This window comes from Rana temporaria, chromosome 2 (assembly GCF_905171775.1).
Source record: "Rana temporaria chromosome 2, aRanTem1.1, whole genome shotgun sequence".
NCBI classification, from domain to species: Eukaryota; Metazoa; Chordata; class Amphibia; order Anura; family Ranidae; genus Rana; species Rana temporaria.
Window position 1 is genome coordinate 101,138,070 of NC_053490.1, and position 22,454 is coordinate 101,160,523.

A 22,454-nucleotide genomic window follows, 5' to 3' on the forward strand; every position below is an offset into this window, starting at 1 on the left:
CCCTGCTGAGCCGGCAGATGACAGGGTGGTCCCGGCACACTGTGCCAAGACCGTCCTGTCAGATCGCCGCTCTCCTCTATGGTGGGTTTTGGATGAACACGGACCGTCTGTCCATGTTCATCCGATCTGATCTGCAGACGGATGAAAATATAGGATTTTCCTCCGTCTGCAAAAACGGAGACCGATTAGATCGGATGTAAGCAGATGTTCATCCGCTGACACCCGCAATCTCATAGGGATACGTGTATGTCTGTTTTTTTAATCCGAAAACGGATGGATGAAAAACGGACATACTGTCTGCATGTGTGAAAGAGCCCTTAACCTTAGATTGCGGAAAGGGTTCTTTACTATTAGAGCAGTAATAAATGTGGAACTCTCCCCCCTGGGAAGTGGTACTAGCTGAGAGAGTTGACATTTTCAAAAAACATTTACTGGTAGATGTCTTTTCCAGGAAGCGGAATATACAGGGCTATGAAAATTGTTAGAGAATAAAAATCACTCACACATACCCACACACGGGTTGAACTGGATGGACCTGGGTTTATTTTAACCTTTTAAACTATGTGACCATGGAACTGTATTATGAAGGCCTTTTTGTCATTAACTTTAGTTTGTTGTTTGAGGACATTGGTCATTGCTGTCTTGTCTATAACAAACTGCTATTTTTCATTCCTGCAAGGCTATCTGCAGTTCTACTTGAAAAAACAGTTATACCTAATTATATTAACCCTGCAAATATTGTTCCTTCCTCCTAAAAATTCACCAAAATCTACGACTTACTTGTTCATGGTTCACAAAGATCTTCGTTGTGGGTTGTTAGGTGTTTCACAGTCCCGTCATGGGATCTTTCATGATTGGGCCTGCGTATGCTCAGTAGATTTTGTATTCATTCCTATAGGAAGCGGGTTGATCATTGAGACTCACTTTCTGCTCTTTTATTGAAATTATGAGAACTGATATCTCTGTGTAGTAAATACTGTCCTTGTATTTTCTTTCTTTTTCTGAAAGTTATTCTAGCACACGGTAAATATGTTCCTATCAAAATATATTCTTTGGATGTCAGTCAGACAGACACTCAATTTGCCATGCAGGCTGTCAACTTAATGTAAAAAAAAAAACACACAGAAGAGTGGCAGTGGGTGTGACACTGAGAAACAACATTCCAGTGCCACCTCATCCACAATGTAATTGTTGTGGGTGGTTAGAAAATCATGCCAGTAGCAACAGCTAAAATGTGCAGACTGTGAACTTGCTACATAAAGTAGTAGCAGACAAATTTATGTGTACTGGTTGGCTTATTTATCGACCAGTTTGATACCAATACCCCGCTATTCCCTATTTAAAAACTCTCTTAATGAAAATAATTAATTTTTAAATTCCATCACCACTAGTACCTACTTACTTACTTACAGTACACTGCTTCAGGGTCTGAATCTAGACTTTCAACCTTTGCAGTGTCTTGCTGTGCCACCTTAGATGCTAGACAGCTCCCTGACTGATTCCTTGGACAATCTTGCCTTGTACCTTGTTTCTAGGGAACCTTGAACTGTTTGCTCCTCCCATGAACTTCCTAATGTAAGCCATGTCTCTGCACTTCCTGTTTGAGAGATTAATGTGCAGATTATATTCCTCAGCCAGTATCTTGCTCCTTTCACTCCTGCTGCCAACCATATCTGTCACTTGTTACCAATCTTTGGTTTGTTTCTCGACTACACTTCTACTTCATCCCAACCTGCAACCATTTGTTATCGACCTTTGGCTTGTTCCTTGGCTAGTCTTCCACTTGATCCCAACCTGCAACCACGTGCTACCAAACTTTGGCTTGTTTACTGACTACGCTTCTTTATAGCAAATGTGTGTTGTTCAAGACTTAAAGGCAGTTTTATAAGACAAGTAGCAATTCCTCATTCTTGGTTCCAAATTGAGCAAACATAAATTAGATTTTTACTGTTAGTATAGATTTTTTTTTTCTAATTTTGGCTAGTAGAGTAATAGAGAATGGATAAAATCCCTATCAGTTGTTGCAGTATGCTTTCCATTTGGGAGATTACACTTCACTTCCTGTTTTAGAAATGCAGCAGGAAGTGAGAGAAAATCTCAAAATAGTCAGGGGTATTCCCTTCTTAGGGCTCTTTCACATGGAGCTGCTCTGTTTTGTTCAGCTGGGATCTACTAATAGATCACCTGCTGAACCAGAGCCGAACCAGAGTTGAGTTTGTGTCTGCATGGACGAACCAGTGGTAGCTCTATGGGTAGCCAGATGTACTTTCGATCAGGTCCACCTGAAAAACTGACAGGCGAATCTGATAAGAAAGCCCATGTGAAAGGTCCATGGACCCTTAGACCTATATACCCTTACCTTCTCCACTCTATCAAAAACGAAATATAAAACATTTTGGCTTTACATTATTTAAATGCTATAGGCTACAGCTAGTTATCCTTAATTATACCAAGCCAAGTACGTGAAGACTCAAAAGTTAGGAGAATAAAGGCATGAAGGTTTGTATATGAAAGATCTTCCTTTATTTGTGTTACAAAATGCAGAGCAGATGTAAACTCATACAGCAGCAACCGTGTACATCTAAATGTTTGTTGCTTAATAAGGCAGTAGAATAAATCATAGTGTATCATAATCATTTACCCATAGTAAAGCAACCACACATCATCTTATTCTGGTCTCATTACCGTTAACTGAGATTTTATTGGTTATTACAGACCAGTGCAATTTTACATATGCAGCCTATTCGGTAAGACAGTAGTAATGCATAGATGACCTGCGAATTACAGTAAACAATAGAAACCTATCATTGTTCACATTACTGTTGACAAATTAGCTGAGAGATGGTTTGTGATTGATTGCAGAAAGTTACAACATATCACATACTATCCTTCCACTTTGCATGGCTTCATTTAAGACCAAAGAATAGGACAAGGTACTTAGCTCAGGAGCCTGTGAGTGTAAAACGTCTGGAGCCTGAAGCACTGACCAAAAGATGACATTCTAAATATAGGTGATGTATTACAGAAGCTTCTTGTTGCCCTATATTTTGTTTCTGAAGTCGCATTTTACACAGGTGCTATGGTATACAGTGCTTTGCTGCAATCAACCATGTCACAGTGCCACTTTACATGGGTGCTTTGCTAGCATGTATTATATTAATGAGGTGCTATGTTGACATATACCATGCTATATACATTATGTTGTCATGTTTAGTGGTATTCAGGTACCACAATACACAGATACCAGCCATACTGTAAACTAACTTAGGTGCTATGTTAGGCAGGTTTCATGTTTCTATGGACCATACTAAGCTTCCTCTTTCCCCATCTTTCCTTTTTAATGACTAAACAGCATCTGAATGACCTTTGCAAGAATCCCATCATATTTAGAAGGTTGGGTAATGATTGCTCCTCTTATTCTCCGGAGCAGTATATAGAATTCTGTCTCTTATGGGACTGCATGGCTGCAGTATACCAACCTTCGGCTCCTGTTTGGCAATTGGGATGGATGCACTTTGGTATAGGTGCTCGCTGGACAAAGTTTTTTTAAAAGTCAGTGAAATACAGAATTTTTCATATTATGATGTAGATGGCATGGACGGAGGAAAAAATTCAAGGAAAGTGCGCCTTTTGCACATTAGCACTCTTAGACATGGACCTACAATTTCTAATTATAAATCCAAAATTGACAATCATTTTTACCCTGCCTTATAAGCAAATTATTGTGTTGGATTAGTTAATTACATAATGTTAAGAGCAATGGTATGAGTTAGCCTTTCTACAAACTACTTATCACCTTACATATGTCTGATTACACAAAACAAAACCTGAATACTCTTTGCTGTTGTATTACATAAGCCCATGTATCAAGCTTCAGTATCTGACATTGTTGTAGCTGCTAAGATGTCAAATACAGCTCAGTTTTGTTCATGAAGTTTCGAAATTATTTTTTTATAGGTTGATTTTTTTTTTCTTTTAAGCAGAAGGCTTTTGCCATTGGGGAAAAGGCATGAAATGTGTAGAAAATAGTATTTAAAGCCTTAGCTGGGATAATACAGTTGGGAATACAGTTGGAAACTGAAAAATTGCAGGCAACAAGTTATGTCAATTCACCTGCATTTAAATAATAGAGTTTTAATAAGGACAAGGAAAGTAGACACTAGGCCTGGTCCTTTCTGGTGATGAAGACACTTAGAGATGTGGTTGATGCAGGCCGAAATATTGTAAAGCTTTCACAACTAAAAAAAAAGTGAGTGCCCATGCTCCCTACCCTCATCCTATATGAAAAATGTGTTTCTACTTAGTTTCCAAATGTAGCACAAACCAAGGAATAGCAATAGAGAATAATCTGGTGGTAACGCAGTAACTCAATTTAGTGGTAAGCAAAAGAAGGAATTTGAACTGTGCCAAAGTGGAGCATGAGAGATTTAACTTCTGTAGCTTGATTGGTTGGACACAAATCTCACGCTGCCACTGCCACCGCCACCGCCAGCTGATATTCCATATCCCGAAGAGCTGCCAGAGCTGAATCCAAAGCCTCCAGCAGAACCACCGCTGCCGCCAGCACCATAGCCACCACCAGAGCCGAAGCCACCACCAGCGCCAAAGCCACCACCAGCGCCGAAGCCACTGCCAGCGCCGAAGCCACCGCCATAGCTTCCTCCGGCTCCACCGCCTCCAGATGCCAGGGAGGTCTTTCCACTGACCACAGCTGTAAAGAACATAATATTACATTTAATTTCATATATAAATATCTCTGATACATAAGACATTGCATATACATGCATTGTTATATCAGATATAACAATGTATGTAAAGAAAACCAAAGAAAAAAAAGTATCTAAAGAATACTTACAAATGCTGAAATTGTTGTCTGTGGACAACCTAAAAACATTCAAAAAGAAACAATAGTTTTGTTTTAATAGACAGTCTGCAAAAATATTCTGTTTATTGCAAAATATTGCTCTAGGAACATATAATCCTATGAAAATAGAGAAATTATATTATTATACAATATGTTCACCTAATTTTCTATCATTTTATCAGGAAAAAATGCAATACAGCATGTAGTCATTTAACTACTGTATGTTATCATAATTATGAAAAAAAAAAGATAAATGATGCCATATCTAAATGCTGATTTATGATACTCCAATAGAAAAACCTTGTAACACCTGTTGAATGAAAAAAGTCACTAAAGTGTACGTGAACCCTAACAATGAACTTCTCTTATTTATTCCCTAAATTCTCTAATTATCTGTTAAATATTGATTCTGGCAGAAATCTAGTACTGGTGCAGAACACATCTTCCCTATGTTAAGGTGATGAGAAAACAGGGAGTTGCTCTGTAGTTCTAACCCAAACTGAAATATATTATGGGGTTGGTTTACTAAAACCGGAAAGTGAAAAATCTGGTGAAGCTGTGCATGGTAACCAGTGAGAATGCCATAGAATGCTTTACCGTTTGTTTTACAATTTTCTAAGAAAACGTTCAAACTGTAAAATGTCAGCAGTAAAAAACAGGAAAATTATTAGATGTATAATGCCACCTGTGAACTGGGTGACTCAAGGGCAATACAGGTTTTAAGAAGTTCTTTAAACTTTAGATCAGGATAGAGACAGAAAGATATGATTTTTATGATTGAATATGTTTGAAATGGCTTACACTCCAAGCTGCATTTGTTATCATGCTGCTCAAAAACCCATGAAATAAGATGTCCTCTTGTACAGAGTTTACCCCTTTTGTTACAGACAATGTGCATTATTGCTGTGCAAATTCAATAAAAATGTGGAACTGAAAGCTGCATTTCATTGGATATATATATATATATAAAAATACAGATGTACTGCTGCAGTTCAACACTAACCACTGCCTCCTTATCTGTTACAAAACATTTGCATACTATGGACTAGGGATGAGCTTCTGGCATGTATATATATCCTCTACACCATGGGTCTTCAAACTATGGCCCTCCAGTTGTTCAGGAACTACAATTCCCATCATGCCTAGTCATGTCTGTGAATGTCAGTGTGTTCCAATGCCTCATGCGATGTGTAGTTCTGCAACAGCTGGAGGGCCATAGTTTGAGGATCCCTGCTCTACACACTGTAACTTTAACTGACTAGCCTGCCTGCTCTATCTACCTAGAAAAAAAGACACTCTCTCTCTCTCTCTCTGACAGATCTCTAACCAGCGCCGTAACACACTACACAATGCCGCCCTGCAGGCGGCCTTTTATAGTGTGGGGCGTGTACTAAAGCCCTAAGCCATAATTGGCCAAAGCCACCCTGGCTTTGGCCAATTATGGCTCTCTGTTTTTTGCGCGCTGTGATTGGCCAAGCATGCGGGTCATAGTGCATGCTTGGCCAATCATCAGCCAGCGAACGGCCCGTAACGTTCGTCTTTCGACGAACGATCGAACATACGTTGTTCGAGTTGAACATGGGTTCAACTCGAACATCGATCGTTCGTCGAAAGACGAACGTTACGGGCCGTTCGCGCCAAATTCGAGTGACGCGTCACGGCCCATAATTCACTGCGCCATTGCTGGCTGATGATTGGCCAAGCATGCACTATGACCCGCATGCTTGGACAATCACAGCGCGCAAAAAACGGAGAGCCATAATTGGCCAAAGCCAGGGTGGCTTTGGCCAATTATGGCTCAGGGCTTTAGTCCACGCCCCACACTATAAAAGGCTGCCTGCACGGTGGCCTTGTGTAGTGTGTTACGGTGCTGGTTAGAGATCTGTCAGAGAGAGCGAGAGAGAGTGTCTTTTTTTAAAGTCACAGTGTGTAGAGGATATATATACATACCAGGTGTTGTACATATATTTATACACTGTATAGTTTAGCTAGATCAGTTCTTCCTAATTTACTGTCAGGCAGTTGATTGTGCTAGCTGCAGTATTCTCACGTGGTGTATTGCCCGTGTGCTCTGTAGTTTAAACCTAAAGCTACTTGGTGTGTACTGCACGTGTGCTCTGTAGTTTGCACCTAAAGCTACTTGGTGTGTACTGCACTTGTGCTCTGTAGTTTGCACATAAAGCTACTTGGTGTGTACTGCACTTGTGCTCTGTAGTTTGCACCTAAACCTACTTGGTGTGTGCTGCACTTGTGCTCTGTAGTTTGCACAAAAAGCTACTTGGTCTCTATGTTTTCAGAAAAGCTTAAAAAAAGATTTTATGGTTGAAGCTACATTTTAAAGAAGTACCAGTTGAAAATTACAAATAGATTCTACTTAACAACAAACCTACAGTCCCTGTCTTGTTTACACCGCCTGTATACTTCTGTTCAAAGTATATAGGGCCAAAGGGGCTTGTAATGACCTGGAGGGAGGGGGGTGGGGAAACCCATGCTATTTTTCTCAGTGATTTTCATCCATATTGCAGGGACCAAACATTACATTAAAGCCGCAAGCAGTCTTAAATTACTTTTTTTCTTATAGTAATCTCATTTTGTGCAGGGACAGTTCTAAACACGTGCCACTACTATAGACACCCAGCAGGTACGATATTTAAAGGAATTTTTCATTTTTTTTTCACTTTAAGCATCATTAAAATCGCTGCTCCAGAAAAAACAACCGTTTTTAAAACTTTTTTTTCCATTGATACATGTTCCCTGGGGCAAGACCCGGGTCCCCAAACCCGTTTTCCGACAATAACTTGCATATTAGGCTTTAAAATTAGCACATTTGAATTCAAACGTTCGAGTCCCATTGACGTCAATGGGGTTCTAAATGTTCAGCTACATGGGTTATTGATGACATGTTTAAAACAAATTGATTTCTTGTTAAAAATAGTTTGGGGTACATAGTTTGGTCCTAGCTGCACTTTACTTCACTCACAAATGCATTAAAAGAGAAGTATGTTTTTTTTTTAAATTAAAGATTCCTACTTACCTATGTGGATGCAGCATCAGACCGATGTTGCATCTGTCCCCCGCTGTCTTTGCACTGAGAACCGAGCCACCAAACACCGCTGATGGTTTGGTTTTCACAGATCCCAGAGAGGAGAGCTGCTAACTGTCAGTCAGCATTTCTCCTCTCTGCTCCTCCATGCTCGTTGAAGCGCTGAGCTGTGGAGGGGCGGGGAGCGTCTGTCTTAGCGTCTCAGTGGCTAGCTGAGACTGCCATCTATCAAGGCAGCTGATGGATCCAGACTTGGGAAGTCAGGATGACGTGATGCCTAAACTGAATGCAGTGACATCGACGGAGAGCAGAATTCAGACCACTCTCCGCTGAAAACGGGTCACAGGAGTGCAAAACGAATTGCACTCCTGTGACCCAGAGGAGAAGCCCAGCCAAACAAGCTCAGGCTGGACTTCTCCTTTAAGGTGGTCAAAAAGCAAGTAGGGTTTTTAAATATATGACTGTGGTGTTGCCTTTTGTGCACTGCTGCCATAAGCTCATATGTTCATTCTTTCTAATAAGTAAAGCTCACCACAAACATTACAATCTGTTTGTATATGCTCTTTTAGATCTACCAACAACTCTACTGGATAAATTAAGTAGGCCCTCATAATATATACACTATATTACCAAAAGTATTGTGACGCCTGTCTTTACATGCACATGAACTTTAATGGCATCCCAGTCTTAGGCCCCGTACACACGACCAGTTTCCTCGGCAGAATTCAGGTTCCGACCGAGTTTCTGGCTGAATTCTGCCGAGGAACCCGGCCGTGTGTACACTTTCGGCCGAGGAAGCCGACGAGGACCTCGGCGAGGAAATAGAGAACATGTTCTCTATTTCCTCGTTGTTCTATGGGAGAACTCGGTCCGCCGAGCTCCTCGGTGGCTTCAGGGCTGAACTGGCCGAGGAACTCGATGTGTTTGGCACGTCGAGTTCCTCGGCCGTGTGTACGGGGCCTTAGTCCGTAGGGTTCAGAATTGAGTTGGCACTGTTGCACAGTTATGTTGGTTTAGGAAGGAGCCATCTCCAAACTGTTCCCACAAAGTTGGGAGCATAAAATTGTCTAAAATGTCTTAGTATGCTGATGCCTTAAGAGTTCCCTTCACTGGAACTAAGGGACCATGCCCAACCCCTGAAAAACAACCCCACACCATAATCCCCCTTCCACCAAATGATTTGAACCAGTGCACAAAGCAAGGAACTTGACTGGCCTGCACAGAGTCCTGACCTCAAGTCAACAAAACACATTTGGGATGAATTAGAGCAGAGACTGCGACCCAGGCCTTCTTATCCAACATCAGGGCCTGACCTTACAAATGTCATAGACAACCTAAACCTTGTGGACAGCCTTCCCAGAAGAGTTTAAGCTTTTATAGCTGCAAAGGGTGGGCCAACTCAATATTGAACAGACTAATGCCTTGTATTCACAACCGTTTTTTACAACGCGAAAACTGCAATTTTTTATATTGGTCGAGAAAAACGGTTTTGTGTATGCTCTCTAGCAGTTTTCTCGACGAACTGCCTGCAAAAAAATTGAAACCAGCTCTCTTTTTTCTTGTCGCGTTTCCCGTCAGTCTTTTTCTCTACGCAAAAAATGGTCGCGTGTATGCTTTTCCGAGGGAAAAAAACGTGCATGCTCAGAATCAAGTATGAGATGGGAGCGATCGTTCTGGTGAAACTAGCGCTTGTAATGGAGACAGCACATTCGTCACGCTGTAACAAACTGAAAAGCACGAAGACTAAAAAGCGTGAATCGTCTCTCACCAAACTTTTACTAACACGAGGATCAGCAAAAGCAGCCCAAAGGGTGGTGCCATTTGAAAGGAACTTCCCTTTTATAGTCCTGTCGTACGTGTTGTACGTCACCGCGCTTTGGTCGGACGTTTTTTTGCATGAACGTGTGTATGCAAGTCAGGCTGGAGAGGAGTCACGTTGTGAAAAACTACGGCTTTTTGAATGTCAGGAAAAACTATGTGAAAAGACGGTGTGTACGCGGTATAAGACTGGGATGCCATTAATGTTCATGCGCCTGTAAAGGCATCCCAATACTTTTGGTAATATAGTGTATTGTGACCCTACTATACACATAATAGAAATTATTTTGAAGTGACATAAATTAGACTAAAGATTACAGAACAATTAGTATTGTATTAAGAAACACATTGCAGAAAGATTGCTTACCTGGTCTCTTCTCCTTCCAGCAGTTTCCTGTATGTGGCAATCTCCACATCCAAAGCCAATTTGACATTCATCAGTTCCTGGTATTCTCTCAGCTGGCGAGCCATCTCTTGTTTTGCCTTCTGAAGAGCTGCTTCTAGCTCGGCAAGTTTGGCATGAGCATCTTTCAGGACAAGCTCTCCACGGTCCTCTGCCTCAGCAATGGCTGTCTGAAGTTTGGCATTCTATAGAAAATATTAAAAATTCTATTTTAATACTCAACTATTGCGGAAAAATATTGAATACGATAATAACTTTGTCATATAATGGTATTTAAACAAAGATACAGGGCAATGTTTTTCCACCATGTGCCCTCCATAGACCAGTTCATGCCATCAGCTATTTACCGTACTTATATAAAACATAATCTTCCAGTAATTTGTTATTTTCATATGTAATGGAATATTTATTAGGTCCCATGTGCACTCTATTCATTCCTAGCACAGCTGCATAGTTAATTAACTAAATCAACTGAACAGAACCTTGAACCCACAGATGCATATAAAGTAATTGTTTCTAAGAGTATAGGCACACACCCTGGCTCTGGACAGCTCTATTGCACAGTCAAGGCTGCAATAATAGGCGTGCATGGCCTATTGCATTAGGGTTTGGAACCCAAAGCTCAAAAACATATGTCCTTCTCTGCAACCTCAGCTGCATGACACAGTTTACTATGCTTCATTTATGAATGAACACAGTGAAAGAGTGTGTTTACTGAGTTCATTTAGAAAATGAAGGCGCTGTTAAATGACATATTTTCTAGTCCCTTCCCCCACTCTCCATCCTGAAACATCCCTGCAACAGCTGAGGGGAGAGGAGAGGAGGGAAGCCAGCATCACTACAGGGCAGGGGGCCAACACCGGGGAAGCCCGGGCAGTAGAGAGAATCTGCACTGCATGTAGTGGATTAGGGTGTGCCCATGCACACCTTGCACAACCACTGAACACGCTGCAATCTTGCTGCCAATATATAAAGGCTTTCATTGCTAGCCAGTACCAGTGCTCACTGAAGATACCTCATTCCAAAAGTTACCAACTTCCTCCCCACCCCCATTACATAATATTACTCTGATTATTTCCTCGATAAGGACAAGGCATAACAAAAATCATTTTTTTTTACCAAGCATTTAGAACTCAAACATAAACATATTAACCTCCTTAGCGGTAATCCTAAATCAGGCTTGGGGTGAAATTTCAGTGCCAAAAACGGTAACCCTGAGCCACATTCGGGATCACATTGCAGGATCCAGGCAAAGTTACTTACCTTGTCCCCTGGATCCTGCGATGTTCTCCTGCTGTGTCAATGGGCTGTGTACTCGATTCACAGTGCCAAGTGCAGAGCTCCGTTACCTGCGGGCATTGCAACGCATTGGGGACGGAGTTTGGCGCCGAATAAAATAAAATAAAAACACAGGGGTAGATTCAGATAGATTAGCCGGTCTTTAGAGCCGCGTAATCTATCTGATTTACGATCCGCCGGCGCAAGTTTGAGAGGCTAGTGCAGTATTCAGAAAGCATTTACCTCGAAACTTGCGCCGGCGGATCATAAATCCCCCGGCGGAATTCAAATTCCGCGGCTAGGGGGAGTGTAGTATTTAAATCAGGCGCGTCCCTGTGCCGATTTAACTGCCCATGCGCCATCCGCGAATTTTCCTGGCGTGCATTGCTCCCAATGACGTTGCTGGGACGTCATTGGTTTCGTCCTGAACGTAAATTACGTCCATCCGTATTCGCAACCGACTTACGCAAACAATGTAAAAATTCAAAACTCGGCGCGGGAACGACGGCCATACTTAACATAGGATACGCCGCATATAGCAGGGGTAACTATCCGCCGGAAAAAGCGAACGCAAACAACAACAAAAAAAGCGACGGGCGGGCGTTCGTTTCTGAATCGGCGGATCTCCTCATTTGCATATTCGTCACGTATACAAATGGAAGCGCCACCTAGCGGCCGGCGGGAGATTGCAGCCTAAGATCCGACGGTGTAAGTCACTTACACCTGTCGGATCTAAGGGAGATCTATGAATAACTGATTCTTATAAATCAGTCGCATAGATCTGACCGTCAGATCTCAGAGATACGACGGCGTATCAGGAGATACGCCGTCGTATCTCTATCTGAATCTGCCCCACAGTATACATACAGTACACTGTAATCTTACAGATTATAGTACTGTATAAAATAATTTCACATCCCTTTTGTCCCTAGTGATTTGTCCAGTGCCCTGCATGCAGTTTTACATTATAAATACTTTTTTTTCTGCCTGGAAACTGGAGATTGTCCATAGCAACCAAAAAGTGTCCCTTTACGTCAAAAGTGGTTTTAGACCAGCTAGAAAACAGCGATAATAAATTAGAATCACTTGCAGAATTGAGTGATAGTGATTTGTGGGGAAATTCGTCACCAGACACTGAAAGACAGCGAAAATTCTGCAACTGAGAAAATGTCATTGTTTTTGATTACATTATTGAATAATTTTTATTATTATCATATTATTATTATTTGTTATAATTATTTATAGTTATTTATTATATTAGAATTTATGATTTTGTGTTTCAAACTTTATCATACCCGGGATGTCTACTAGACTCTTGTTTGGACAGATTTAAGTGTGTATTTTATTACTAAGAATTACAGGCCTACAATATAAAGCGTCAAATTTCCATGCAAAACAATTGTACTGCTTTGAGCATCAAAAATCTGACATAATCATACCGCCAGGGAGGTTAAGGTAATTTAATTATTTCATTAGGTTTCCTATAATGTCCAGGAGTGTGTTTTGACATTATTTGCTGTTAATATTATGTGCAATGTCCTACCTGTTTTTTTATATTTTCAATCTCAGCGCGAAGCCTCTGGAGTTTGCGATTTAGCTCAGAAATCTCATTCTTGGTATTGCGGAGAACATCACCTTGTGCACCAGCTGATGCTTGCAGCTCCTTGACCTATTATTGAAAAAAGTAATTAACACTATGGGGACGAAAATATTCGACAATAACCTTTTTTTTAATTTAAACAGTAAATAGAAGTTGTGGTCCTTAAGCTTCTTAATATTACCTTGAACATTTCCCACAATATAAACTCACCTTGACTGAGTAGGTAGCCTCAGCCTCTGATCTGCTCCTCTTGGCAATGTCCTCATACTGAGCCTTCACCTCAGCGATGATACTGTCCAGATCCAAAGCTCTGTTGTTGTCCATGGAGAGGACGACTGAGGTGTCCGATATCTGAGCCTGCAGCTGACCCATTTCCTAAGTAAAATAGACATAGAAATAAATACATTCATGGATTTTGATTTTGATCATTCATTAACAAACTCGCTAACATTTAGAGCTAATATTCGTGTAAAGTTATCCTGATGATTTATAGTCAATAAAAAACAGAAGTATACTTAAAAAAGCCATGTACACACGATCGGACCTTTGTCCGACCAAATTCACATCAGAATTCACACGAAACACGTTCTCTATGTAAACTCCGATGGAATTCATCTGAATTTCCGATGGGGCATACACACGGTCGGAATTTCCCATGGAAAAAGTCCGTCTGACTTTTTCCATCGGAAATTCCGATCGTGTGTACGAGGCATAACAGGCCCAAAATAATATTATTCATTTCATGGTAAATATCATTTTGAAGAAGGGAAGAGCAAAACTGATTTAGCAGCGCTTTTACAGATTTCACTATTGGTGTAATTTCACTAAAACTGAATTTGTCAATTTCGTTGTTTGATCTGATTTAGTAATCTACTTCCTTAGGTTTTTTTATTTTATTTTTGTTTTAACTCTGTAAAATAATGACACTATTGAGGAGCACAGGAACCCCCAGTATTTTCGCTTTCCTCATTGGCTCCAACGAAATTTGCCAAAATGGCCTCTTGTTTGTCATATTTCAACATAATCCAGCAGTGTTAATTTGTAGATGTTTCAATATAAACAGAAGCATTTTTTTTTTAAATAACTTACACCACCCTGCATTAAGCATAACTCATAATCATAATGGATTTGGTGGGTACATGAAAGGAACTAAAACCAATATATGATTTTTTTTTCATAACACTGTGCCTGTCTTTTGTCATTTATTTAGTGATCTTTCTACATATCACGTTTTGTTATACAATGACAAGTGTAAATTCCCATTGCAAACTTTATAAAAGCAATTATTTAAATGAAACAGCAGTGAAGTCAATTATTTTTCCATTCTTAATATATAGGCTTCATGTTGCTTATATGATAATAATGTATGTCTTACTTGTTCGTAGAGAGTCCTGAGGAAGTTGATCTCATCAGTCAAAGCATCAACCTTAGCTTCAAGCTCTACCTTGTTCATGTAGGCAGCATCTACATCCTACAATGGTGACAAAATTATGTTAATGTTTTTTACAGTTACTAAGAAGAGAAGGATTCTTATAAGAAAATTACCATTATTAAATTAAAGCTGAGCTCCAGGTAAACAGTTGAACATATTGTTGAAATGCAAATATGAGAGTTGTTTTTTCTTTCTAAAGGATCTGTTTTGCTGTCCATCTTGTTTCAAGATTTACACAACCCTACCAGCCAGTACAGCCGGGTTGGTAATCTGACTGTACAATGGTTAGGCAGGGTATTTTGATTACCATACTGCCCCCAGTCTGTTATTGAACAGTGAAGCAACTGCAACAGATCTGAGTCTAATGTATATGAATTGCTAACTGAGTAAGTTAGTGTTGTCTTCTCCAGTCGGTCAGATACTTATCCACCACAGCATTTCTACCCTTAGTCCTTGCTATCCTTTTCTCCCTTGAGGTTCTCTGTCATCCAAACAAAATCCTGATTTCCTCAACTGGTCTGTGGTCTTTGTGTTATCTATTCTCCAATGCTTTCTGCAGTCCCTGATCCCTGGTTTAGCCTATGATCCCAACTATCTCTAACGCACAGTTGTGTCTTGTTCCTAGTCCATGCCACAGGCCAAAGTTCAGCTCCTCAATGATCAATATCAAGTGTATATGCATTAACATTTCAGAGTTCTGTTTTCTCCATAGTATATGTGTTACTACTCAATGACCAGTCTCCAGATTATGTGCATCAACTGCTTAGTGACCACTGTACAGGATATATGCAAAAAAAAATCCTCACAACATGTGTTAACAAATGGTGACCAATGACCATTCACCAGAATATGTATAATATTCCTTTAGTGATCAGTCTGCACCGTATGTGTGTTACCTCCCTCAATGCCCGGTGTCCAGAGTATGTACATAACGCTCTGTGGCTATTCTCTACAGTACATTAACCCTTTAGATAGCAATTATCAAAGAATTTACATTAAATATTAAGGGGCTGATTTAGACAAAGACTGTGCACTTGCACTGTGCAAAAGCAGTTGCTCCAGAGCTTAGTAAATGAGGGGGAGCTCTACTGACTTCCATCATCCAATCATGTCCAAGCAAAAATTATGTTTTTTTTTTAATTTCCCTTGCATGTGATTGGGTATTCTTTGCACGGTGAAGCTTTATCTAATTTACTAAGCTCTGGAGCAACCACACGTTGTAAAGTGCATAGTCTATTTGCTTTTAGTAAATCAACCCCTAAATGTCCAAACCACAGAATATGTGCATTATCCATTACCAGTAGATGCATCAGAATCTCAGTAACTAGTCACCAGAGTATATTGGTTAACACCTCAGTAACCAGTCTGTGCACTAAACTGAAAATTTAGACAAATTCCTAGATACACAGTTAAACCAAAGGGCAGAAAAAAATCTTTCCTTTTCTCATGTCCAACTGTGCCTGGTCTATGTTCACTCTTAAAGTTAGAAAACCTATCGTCAGTCACTAGTCTTGAATAGACAACAACTTTGTTTTAGATTTTACTCAAAATTATGAAGTTACCTTCTTAAGTATAACAAAGTCATTTTCTGCTGAGGTCCTCTTGTTGATTTCATCTTCATATCTGCATATAAAAATAACTACAGTTATGCTCTTTATCAAACCTGTAAAAATTGAACTTGTCATTTTAAATATGCTTTGAAACTATCTGTTAATAATTAAAAGATTGTATTTTCTTTTGTTGGAGGTAATCATCTAACATGTAGACAGTAAAGCTGGCAATAAATGATAATCAAAATGTGCCTGGTTTAGCGGGGACTAGCCGAATTTTGATCCTTGTATGCAGTTCCTGCTCCACAGAAGTCAATTTAATGACTGATTCTGTCAAACAGGACCGTTGGAAAGCTTTTCCACATGCGCAAGCTTGCATACGCTGAGATCAGAGCTACTGTGTCAGGGAACAGAAAGCGCATGTCAGGTCGTTTGAATCAGAGAAAGAGTTTGCACCTGTGATGGTGGAGATGAAGAGAGCTAGGAGTCTCTTAGCAACATTCTAGCAACAAGGCAGGATGAATTGATGCAATCTTTGAGTTTTTTAGTCAGGCTTCAGGAGGTACATAAATTGCCTACAGCTATAGCAAGGGAATTTCAGCCTACAGCCAGCAATGATCCACTGATCCCTTATTATTCCATCCATAGATTGAACTTTGTATCCTTATGATTACAGACATTAGTGGTTGCATTCTTTGCATTAACGTAAACAAATCTTTTATTGTCAGCTCCCCCCAGTCCCCCAAATACGATTTCAGTGTGCTTGAGAGCAGACTGGACTGGACTCTGGACTCTGCAGGGCCATTGGCTCCTGCTCCTGTCTATAGACACACACAGTCTGGCTTGGGATAGAGCCTACACAGTGGCTTCCTTTGGTGGCACATGGAGAAGAAAAGGAGCCTGGAGGACCGACGGGGGACCCAAGTAGAGGTGAATTAGGGCTGTTCTATGCAATACCATTACCATGCCACAGAGCATGGTAACGGTATGAAATATTAGTTATTCAATTTTTTTTATAACTTTAAAGGCTGAGGCTTTGCTCTCATTCTATTTACAAGCCCACCTGCATAGCATCAATACTGTAAGTTGCTGCTTTGCACTTTCCCCTTTCAGTGCCTCCAACCACTAATAAGTTTCTTCTGCCTGAATGAATTTTAAATCTGTTTATTCAATAAACTGACTGACTTTGATTATCCTCACTTGTTTCACCCTAAAGCCCCCAACACAGCGTATACATTGTGAACTGCCACCACTCTTCCAGACACTTGTGACCATTTCTCCTACACCCAGCTCCTACAGTCAACTACGATCCACTCCACACATAAACCAAACCTCTGGATTACTGGGCACAGCAGTTGTCATTGTGTTCAGCTTCCCTTGTCTGATTTAAATTTTCTGCACAGTCCCACATACTAACTTGACTTTCTACCATTCTGCCTCCCTAGAGTGATTGATTTTATATTTCCTAATTTATATCCATCAGTCATTATTATGTTTTGGGCACTACAAGGTAGCTATCCTCTGTTCCAGGCACTAGATATCCTTTATATGTAATGTATTGCACTCTTTCATTCCCTCCCGGTCTTTTAGTTTAGCCATCAGCTGCAGGATATGTGTGTTTTTGGCTCCTTCTTAGTTTTCTTCATACTGACCATCACTCTGATTGCACCAGTGACATGCATTTATGTTTATGAGTTCACACTCATGTGTCATGATTACTTGTTAGTTAAAGTGGACGTAAACCCGATTTATTCAAATTTGACCTGGGCACATACAGTATATCTGTAGTGTTTACTTATCTCTCTCCAACGGCCTAAGTCCCATGTCTTTCTACTGCTCTGTTCTTCTGTTATCAACATGATAACTTCTGACAAGTTCTCCGACACAAGAGATAAAAGCAGCTGGAAATTTGTGTTTGGGTGGGTGCTATAAATAGATTAGCAGAGAGCTTGTCTTGTCACAGCAAAGCTCTGCAAGTATCTTTGTTCCGCTGCCTATTTGGAGGGGGAGTGTGTCTTCCCTGCAATCAGCTGTCACACAGTGTATGCCAAGACTCCCCTTCCACTGCTAAAGAATATAGCAAGCTAAAGACAGAAGATATACATGTAAAACTTGTGTAAGGAAATGTGTTTCAGCCCTGTGTATCATATGAGACTGTTCACTTCACTGGGTATAGGAGAGGGTTTAAATCAACTTTAAACTTTTTTTGAAAATATGACCAGAATTGTCTAGAAACATACATAGAATTGTCTTTGAAAACCCTTTGTGTTTTCCTAACCTTGAATTTTGTATTTCATTCACAGTATTTATTAAAATGAATAACACGGCTAGAATAACAATTTACAAAAAAATTAGATGGACTTCATTAATGAAATGTTACAGTGCCAGGGATATAGCTTACTTGTTCTTGAAGTCATCCACCAAGTCTTGCATGTTCCTAAGCTCTCCATCCAGCCTGTATTTATCATTTTGTAAAGCATCCAACTGCCTCTTCAGGCTGTTGGTGTATGCATCAAATATAGCTTCAATATTGCTTTTGCCACGGGCTCCACCCTTGACTTGCCCTCCTTGTTCTTGCAGGAGGCTCCATTTTGTTTCAAGTACTTTGTTTTGTTGCTCAAGGAACCGTACCTATAGCCAAACATAAACAATATAACTTACTATTACAAGAAAATTGCCTTTCTCAGGAATTGCATTTCTTCAAGTACATTCAAATATACTCAAGCTATATCACTTATATTTTAACAGTCCCAAGGGTAGCCCCCACATTCTATGTTTGAGATAAATTCCTAGGTGGTCACCCACAAACAAATCTATACAAAACTAAAACTGGAATAGAGGAGTCCTATATGTTTTGCAAAGGAGATAGATCAAAACAAATTGTCAATGTTTCAGATGAAGATGGACTAAGCATTATGGAAAACACCAACAATAAATATGCTTCTTTAGATCTGTGGGTGCCTTTATACCAACATTTGCACTTATACTTTTTTATTGCGTTAATGAAAGACAGCCTATAAATTGTACAGACCAAATAGCAAAAGTGTATTATTCTGTTTTAAGTCAGAAAGTAATGATTAGTGCAGAAAGAAGAATAATACAATTTAAAATTCAATATCACCTACTGGTCATTAGTCATACACAAATTTAGCCTGAGCTAGATAGTTTTGCAATTAAATTAAACTTAAAAAAGTTAACTCCAGTAATGAAAATGAACCCCGTACCAAAGAAAAATTGTATATTGTGGTATAGCAGATTCTTACCTTATCAATGAAGGAGGCAAATTTATTGTTCAAGGTTTTAATCTGTTCCCTTTCTTGGAGTCTGACTTTTTGTATCTCAGGATCAATCTCCAAATTCAGTGGTGCCAGAAGACTTTGGTTAATTGTCACCTCTTGAATACCAGCTTGGCCTCCCCCAGAACCAAACCCTTGACCGAATCCTCCTGCTCCACCACCAAAGCCTCCACCACCAAAGCCACCACCACCAACTCCTACACCAAAGCCACCTCCACCATATCCACCTTGACCACCTGCGGTACTGATGGAGATGGTCCTTCTACCTCCCACGTTAAAAAGGCTTCTGCTACCAAAACCTCCTCCACCGGCTCCACCAGCTCCTCCAGCACCTCCACCACCTCCAGAACCTCCAGCACTTCCAAAGCTTCCACTACTTCTGGACACAGAGAATGAGCTGAAACCCTTCTTCTGGGCTCCACCACCAAACTGCTTAAATTGACTCATCGTGGCTTAGAAGTTGATAAAAATGAAAATGTGAATAAACAGAAAAAGGAGATGGGTGATAGAGCCAGGACGCCTCTGAGTACAAACCTCTGCAAACTCTCCTATATATACTCTGTGCTTGGCCTGCAAAGGGTAAAGGATATCAATTTACAGAATTAATATGCTTGACATGCCTGGAAGGAAGGACAGTGCTTTTCTACTTTCAACTTTTTTTCTAAACTAAAATCTCTGGAATGACATTGCTCCGAGGCTTTAACGATGCAGAGATAGCTTTTTACACTAGCAGGTGAAAATATGTATCAGGAATACTCAGGTCACTTCTTCAGTCCATAATCATTTATTGTGTAAAATGTAGTATGAGTGAATGCTTATCATAATTCATTGATTAACCTGAGCACATATGAATCAATCATTTTACAGGTATCCTCACAAACCAAAAAAGTGCTATATTACAATTTAGTGTAACTAAATGTTTTTCATCTTCTAATGATGCACTAAACCGTTCACTCTACTGATGATTTATAATAATTATAACTACAACTATTACAATGTGCAATGTTATGCCTCGTACTCACAGCTGTGAACATGAGAAATAGATTTCTCCAAAGCCTAGTTCTAGCCAACTCCGTACGCTGCCTAAAACGGAACTAAACCCTCCTATCCTGTTAAGTCAAGGAAGCTGCCATCTTAGCCCCTATTTGATCTGTACTTGCCATGGTGCTGCACATGTGATCAGTTATGATACCAGCTATTTGATGGTTTGACAGTCTGGTTCAGAGCAAGAGCAAATAATAATAATAAAAATGCTATAAATCTATCCCCTATTTTGTAGATGCAATAACTTTTGCGCAAACCAATTAATATACGCTTATTGTGATTTTTATTACCAAAATAATGTAAAAGAATACATATCGGCCCGAACTGAGAAAAAATGTGCTTTTAAAAAAAAAAATCAGGGATATTTATTATAGCAAAAAGTACAAAATATTGGCCCGGATTTACAAAGCACTTACGTTGACGTATCTCGAGATACGCCGTGTAAGTGTAAATATGCGCCGTCGTATCTATGCGCCGTGCCCATAAACTGAGATACGCCTGAAAATAGGCTTCATCTGACCGACGTAACTTTCCTACACCGGCATATCGTGGGCGCATATTTACGCTGGCCGCAAGTGGCGCTCCCATTGATTTCCTATTCAAATATGGAAATGAGGGAGATACATCGATTCACGAATGTACTTGCGCCCGGCGCATAATATACATGGTTTGCGTAAGTCGTACGTCTGGCATAAAGTTATTCCCCATAAATGAGGCACAACTCATGCTAAGGTATGGACCAGGGAACACAGCCATCGTATTTTACGTCGTTTACGTAGTATGTGAATAGGGATGGGCGTAGGTTACGTTCACGTCGTAGGCAGTGATCCGTCGTATCTTAGGGAGTAGTTCCGACGTGATTCTGAGCATGCGCACTGGGATACGTCCACGGGACGGCGCATGCGCCGTTCATTTTAAGTACTTGTATGGCACTTGGCCCATCATTTTCATGGGGTCACGCCTCATTAGCATGGCTCATGGCTCATATTAGATACGCTACGCCGGCATAAATATGCGCCAATGTATGTGAATCTGGGCCATTGTGTTTTTTTCAAAATTGTGGCTCTTTTTTTGTTTATAGCGCAAAAAAAAAAAACTAGTACGAAAAAACTTGTTTGGGTACAGCATCGCACGACCGCTCAGTTGTCAGTTGAAGCGACACAGTGCCGAATCGCAAAGAATGGCCCTGTCATTGAGCAGCCAATTCTTCCGGGGCTGAAGTGGTTAACCACTTCCCGCCCGGTCAATAGTCAATTGACGTCCGGGAAGTGGTTGTGAAATCCTGACTGGACGTCTATTGACGTCCTGCAGGATTTCATGCCGACGCGCGCCCGTGGGGGCACGCATCGCGGCGATCAGTGTTGCGGGGTGTCAGTCTGACACCCTGCATCTCCGATCTCGGTAAAGAGCCTCCGGCAGAGGCTCTTTACCACGTGATCAGCCGTGTCCAACCACGGCTGATCACAATGTAAACAGGAAGAGCCGTTGATCGGCTCTTGTTCACTCGCCCCCCCTTGGATGCCAACACTGGATCACCAGGGAGTGCCCCCCAGTGCTCAATAGAGCAAAAAAAAAAAAAAACACCAATAAAAAAAAAATAACACAATCGATGCCAATCAGTGCCCACAAATGGGCACTGACTGGCTGAAATGATGCCCAGAAGTGCCATCAGTGCCATCCCTCAGTGTCCATCAGTGCCACCCAGTGTCCATCAGTACCACCTCTTAGTGCCCATCTATGCCCAGTGCCCACCTATCAGTGCCCATCTGTGCCACCCATAAGTACCCATCAGTGCCACCCATAAGTGCCAACCATGAGTGCCCATCAGTGCTGCCTATGAGTGCCCATCAGTGCCGCCTATGAATGCCCATCAGTGCAGCATACCAGCACCGTCTATCAGTGCCCATCAGTGCCGCCTATCAGTGCCCATCAGTGCCACCTCATCGGTGCACATCAGTGCCACCTCATCGGTGCCCATCAGTGCCACCATATCAGTGCCCATAATTGAAGAAGAAAACGTACTTATTTACAAAAAAAATAACAAAAAATAAATAAAAACTAAATTTTTTTCAAAAATGTGGGGCTTTTTTTTAGTTGTTGCGCAAAAAATAAAAATCGCAGAGGTG

General features: G+C 40.7%; 1 protein-coding gene across 1 annotated transcript; it reads right to left on the reverse strand.

The window, feature by feature from the left end:
* Positions 1-2,500: 2,500 nt before the first annotated feature.
* LOC120929293 (keratin, type II cytoskeletal 5-like) lies at positions 2,501-19,824 on the reverse strand. The gene is made up of 9 exons (XM_040340620.1): positions 19,252-19,824; positions 18,390-18,619; positions 16,001-16,061; positions 14,382-14,477; positions 13,217-13,381; positions 12,950-13,075; positions 10,093-10,313; positions 4,856-4,884; positions 2,501-4,711 (listed from the first exon to the last, which is right to left on the reverse strand). Exons 1-9 carry the CDS (start codon positions 19,729-19,731, stop codon positions 4,428-4,430), a joined length of 1,692 nt encoding a protein of 563 aa, XP_040196554.1. The 5' UTR covers positions 19,732-19,824; the 3' UTR covers positions 2,501-4,427.
* Between the last annotated feature and the right edge of the window lie 2,630 nt (positions 19,825-22,454).